The sequence below is a fragment of the Engraulis encrasicolus genome, chromosome 21, assembly GCF_034702125.1.
Source record: "Engraulis encrasicolus isolate BLACKSEA-1 chromosome 21, IST_EnEncr_1.0, whole genome shotgun sequence".
NCBI classification, from domain to species: domain Eukaryota; kingdom Metazoa; phylum Chordata; class Actinopteri; order Clupeiformes; family Engraulidae; genus Engraulis; species Engraulis encrasicolus.
In genome coordinates, this window is record NC_085877.1 from 32,304,346 (window position 1) to 32,310,075 (window position 5,730).

Genomic DNA, 5,730 nt, shown 5'->3' on the forward strand with positions numbered 1-5,730 from the left:
GAACAAAAAACAGGATTTCCCCCTGCACGTTAGGCCTATATTGAGGGTAGCCACCTTTAAAACAGATCCCACCTTCTCTAGGTCCCCTGAATATAACTTAATTGCATTGGAAATGTATTTTCTAAGTTTCCTTTACAAAACACGTCATATTTCATGTGAAGCTGCATAACATTAAAACTAGGCTATATCGGGGGCTGGATAAAATGGCCTCAAGGGCCACAAACGGCCCTCGAAACATAGGTTCCCCACCCCTGGACTATATGGTTCATCCTTCCTCACTGACCTTCTCCGTCCTTGGGGGTGACGGTGATGTTGTTGTTGTTCTCGTTGCCGGATGGTTCCTCCTCGGAAATGTGAAGAGGCTCATCCAGGGCTCCTCCCTCCAGAGGTCCCACCAATGGGGAATCAAGGGGGAATAGCGGAGAATCCAGAACCAATGGGGCGTCCAGGACTCCAACCAGGGGGGTGTCCAGCGGTGTATCTAAGGGTGAATTCAGGGGGACATCCAGGGGCCCATCTAACGCGCTATCCTCCAACACACTGTCCACTTGCGTCCCAGACTCAGAGTGATCTGTATATGACATGCACGCATGCACGCATGCACGCAGGCACACACGCATGCACGCACGCACGCACGCACACACGCATGTGCACACACGCACGCACGCACGCACGCACACACACACACACACACACACACACACACACACACACACACACACACACACACACACACACACAGTAGATATACAGTAATATTAACAACACAGACAAACATACATTACAAATGCTCTTGCATACTTGTGCACACACACGATTTGTGAAGTATCAGCAGGGAAGTTGACAAGGGGGACAAAGGGGTCAGCTGTCTAGGGCCCAGGGATATAGGGTGATGATGATCCAACCTGATTTGCTGCTGTTGCTGTCAAGAGTGATGACTGCAGTCACTGGTCCCTCCTCTGCCTTCCCATTGGCTACGACTGGTGGGCTGTCCACGTTATTGGTTGCACCAGCAGTGACCTCTGATTGGCCGGCTGCTAGTGTGTCTGTTAAATGTAGTAATGTTAAAAAGTAAGGAGAGACACACAAATTTGAATGTAAACCTATTTGAAACAGTTTAGGCAACAGGCCAAACAAATTATGTACTGACATATTAGGCCTACAGTAGCTCTGTGGTAAAATGTTAAACAAAATACAATGCACTGACGATGCAATGTTATAAGACGGGAATACAAGCACATACTCTGTGTGCATAGTTTTGCGTGTGTGTGTGTGTGTGTGTGTGTGTGTGTGTGTGTGTGTGTGTGTGTGTGTGTGTGTGTGTGTGTGTGTGTGTGTGTGTGTGTGTGTGTGTGTGTGTGTGTGTGTGTGTGTGTGTCTGTGTCTGTGTCTGTGTCTGTGTCTGTGTTTGTGCAGGGGTGCCGACAGGGGGGAGTGGGGGGTGGATGGAAGCAAAGCGGGCAGTTTTCGAAATATGACAAATTTGGTAAAGGAATCTTAGAAAATATATTTGCAACACAATTACGTTATATTCAGGGAACCAAGAGAAACTGGGGTTTGTTTTGAAGGTGGCTGCCTTTAATATAGGCGAAAAGTGCAGGGGGAAATCCTGGTTTGTGTTCATAGTACGGTCCTCGGAGGACTTTAACAGTCCTCGGATGAACTTAAAGTGGCCCCTCGAAGGAAAAAGGTTCCCACCCCTGTTGTAGGTACTGGGCTGGGGCCCCTTTCAGACAACATTGTCCTGAGCGTCCCTGTGTGTGTGTGCGTTCGTGCGTATGTATTTTTGTTTGTGTTTGTTAGAGATGCACCGGATCCAAGATCCGGTTCCGGATCCGGCAGGATAATAGGGTTTTTCACAGGATCCGGATCCGGTTCCAGGATCCAGGATCCGGTAGCTGAGGCTTTTCAGTCAAAATAGTTTGAGCCAACGTGATAAAAAGGGCCCACGTGTGCGAGTTTGCTATGTATTTCAACCCTTTCGTAGGATCCGGTATCCGGTTCCGGATCCGGCAGGATCTTAAGCAGTGGATCCGGTATCCGGCAGGATCCTAAAAATCAGGATCCGGTGCATCTCTAGTGTTTGTGTATGTATTTGTATCTGCATGCATCAGATGACCTGCTTCTTGTTTGGAGTAAAAGGTGTCCATCTCCACACTCTTCAGGGGCGTGTTATCACTGGCTTGGTCACCCGGCAGAGGGCAGTTGAGGTCAAACGAGTAACTCTACCATGGAAACGCAAGATACAGAAGTCAGATAGAGCCCCCTTCTGTAGCATAAGTGTAGGCAAAAAACAGAATCAGCTAGCGCCCCCACTTGTGTAGCATATGCGTAGCACCCCCCTAGACAATCAACGTATACTTTATTGTCCTAGGTGGGGGACATGTGAAGTCTGATTATCATCGACTTTCAAATCTCTTCGAGACTTGGTCTGACCTAGAGCATAATTATTGTTTCTCAAACGGCATGGTTGACCCACCTCCCTTGGTTGCTACTGGTCGAGGCCAGAAAAGGCTGAGCAGAAGTTTAAACCAAACATTTTGTCCCAATAGAACTTAAAACTTAGAATAGGTCTTAAACCACATCACTGCTTTGAACACGACTCTACTCAGGGCCGTTGGAGCTGCTCAAAGTTGATTGCTTCCCAATAAAGTGGGTGGAGTTCCCAACTTCTCTGGAGGTCAGAAAGTACTTACATTGCTCTTGACCTAACTAGTAACGCCAAAGGTGTTGCGTCACTAGGAGGGTGCGACCTGGCTAGGACATGTGGGTTACGTCATATGTTGACATACCCACTGACATGACTGTCGCTCATACATTTAAAAAGTACATAAAAATGTGTCTTCCCCCTTACCCTGGACTTCTTGCGGAGGTAAAAGAGAACGACGGCAAGCACTGCAATGGCCAATAGGATCAAGATGAGGATCACCGTCCCTGTGCCGGCAGAGCTTCCTCCCTCAGTAACAGGACCAGGAGAGCTAGTCGCGGCTGTAACAAAACGCATTCAAGTCAGTGGCAGTTTATTTTCAAATGTGTCTTAATATAATTGACATTACAGGGGGCTTGAAATTGCGCTACACCAGACTCCAGGTGTGCAATTTGTTCCTGCAGACCCTTCAGTAGAGCCTCTATCATGAGAGACAGGAACTGATGCAGCTATGACAAAACACATTCAAGTCAATGGGATCCAATGGGATCCACTGGGATCGAGATCAGGATCACTGGCTCTAGTCCAGAGTCAGGAGCAGGTACAGCTACAAAACACATTCAAGTCAAGTCAAGGCCAGTTCATTTTCAAACTCGTCTATATATAACTGATATTACACAGAGGGTTTGACATCGTGTTACACCAGACTCCAGCATATGCAATTTAATCTAAGTCAGGAACAGGTACAGCTGGAAGGAAACATATTCAAGTTGACTAGTCGAGTGAAGTGTACTTTATTGTCAAATTTAATATACTGCAATTGACATTACACAGAGTGTTTGAAATTGTGTTACACCAGACAACAGAGGTGTAATTTATTTTTTTTAAAGCACAATACACAGCATGGTTAGCTGATGAAGATCAAGGTCACTGCCCCTCATGCTCCTGCCGACCCTTTACCAGAGTCAGCAGCACCAGAAGAGCTAGTAACAGGTACAGCTGTAACACAAGTCAAGCTAAACACAAGTCAAGTGCACTTTCTTGTCAAATTCTTCTATGAATTCCATGAACTGACATTACAGAGAGAATTTTAAATTGCACTATACCAGACTCCAGATATGCCATTTAAGCTAAACAAATAGATACACAACAAAATAGGTACACACATGCATGCGTCCACGCACGTCCACGCACGTCCACGCACACACGCACACGCACACACACACACACACACACACACACACACACACACACACACACACACACACACACACACACACACACACACACACAATATACACACAGACAGACAGACAGACAGACACACAAACACAAACACACACACACACACACACACACACACACACACACACACACACACACACACACACACACACACACACACACACACACACACACACACACACACACACACACACACACACACACACACACACACACACACACACACACACACACACACACACACACACACACACACACACACACAGGTGACTCAGGTGGCACAGGTGATTGTTATGTAACGTGACATAAAGCTGTTTACATACAGGGTATAACATTTATAGTCCTAGGGGCAATGTTGGGTAAGGTGCTTTGCTCAAGGGGGCCTCAGCTATGGATCGAGCCGTGGGGACAAGTTAAGGTGAGATTCGCACCTGCAACCCTCTGATCCAAAGGGCCAACTCCCTACACACAACATCCCCATTCACACAGACCCCACTGAAAAAAAGTATTCACACAGTAGAACACAGGTAGGGATGGTGTAAGCCGAGAAGAAGGGAGAGAGGGAGAAAGATACTGTATAGAGAAGCAGGCAGGAGGAGCATGACTGGGAATAGAATGAGAGGAGGGTAAATTGAGTGGGGAGAGAGAGAGAGAGAGAGAGAGAGAGAGAGAGAGAGAGAGAGAGAGAGAGAGAGAGAGAGAGAGAGAGAGAGAGAGAGAGAGAGAGAGAGAGTTTACAGCTGAAAAATGTTTCAGTTTCTGTGATGTTGTCATGGAACATACACAAGGGAAGATACTATATCAAAGGCACTATGGAGGTTGAAGCAAAAATAAGACCCACATGCACACTTGGTAGCAATGTCACATGGCTAAGAAATATTTAAATGAGTCTTATTTCTGATACTGTGACAGTTACAATTCACACGCTCGCTATACTTCCTCAATTCACACGCTCTAAATTCTTCCTTTCAGTGACACAGTATCAGCCAGCCGTAACAGACAGTCTTGGAAAAAAAGAAGTGTGCATCACTGTCAGTCGCAAGGCTAGTGCAGTGTAATCAGTGCAAGTCTAATCAGTGATTAGATTAAAACAAGCAGTCAGTATGGGAACTAGTGGTTTTAGGTTGACTTTGTCTACATGATCTTAAGGATAACAGCTTGGTTAGTGCTACAGGGTATTCTAATTAAGTGGTTCACCCCATAATGCAGGCCATGTGACCAGTGGAAAGCTGTAATAGTCATTGAAAAGTTATGTAGCCTACTATAGTACTACACTACCATGACATAACACAAGGTTTTTTTGCAATGCACTACGACTTGGTCATTGCCATTCTGGTAACAGAAAATGTATAACGGCATGTCTTAATGTGTTAAAATATATTTTTTTTAGTGCAGAAGAAGAGCACAGTACTGTACTGCTTCATATTATCACCACTTAATCTTCTTGGCATGCCAACGTTTCAGCTTTAAGCCCTCTTCAGAGCAACTCTGAAGCTTAGAGTCCTACTCTGATGAAAGCTTAGAAAAGAAGCGTCAGCATGCCAAGAAAATAAAGTGATGACGATAGAGTACAGCAGCCGTGCTGGGCTCTTCTTCTGCACTGACAACCATAAAGCTTCAAAGAAGCTGCACCTGCAAACACATTTCTGTGTAGGCCCTCGCAAAAGTCGGCAGGGCCTCGCAAAACCTTTTAAAAACAGATATTAAAATCACCGATCAGTACTGCAACGGCTGGTTTTAGGCTTTGGTTTAGTTTGTATACTGTAGTGCTATTCAAAGGTCTGTTTCAGGATTTGAAGAGAACGCTGCAAATGCTACCTCCACTGCTGCTGTGGTGA

General features: G+C 45.8%; 1 protein-coding gene across 1 annotated transcript in view; it reads right to left on the minus strand.

Annotated features, from left to right (window-relative positions):
• Positions 1-275: 275 nt before the first annotated feature.
• The window catches only part of LOC134437373 (mucin-5AC-like), a 9,420-nt gene continuing 3,965 nt past the window's right edge, over positions 276-5,730 (minus strand). The window contains exons 3-6 of the mRNA XM_063186866.1: positions 2,855-2,988; positions 2,120-2,225; positions 906-1,046; positions 276-571 (exon numbers count right to left, since the gene is read on the minus strand). Of these exons, the coding sequence (XP_063042936.1) occupies positions 276-571; positions 906-1,046; positions 2,120-2,225; positions 2,855-2,988 (677 nt within the window). The remainder of the gene's footprint in view (positions 572-905; positions 1,047-2,119; positions 2,226-2,854; positions 2,989-5,730) is intronic.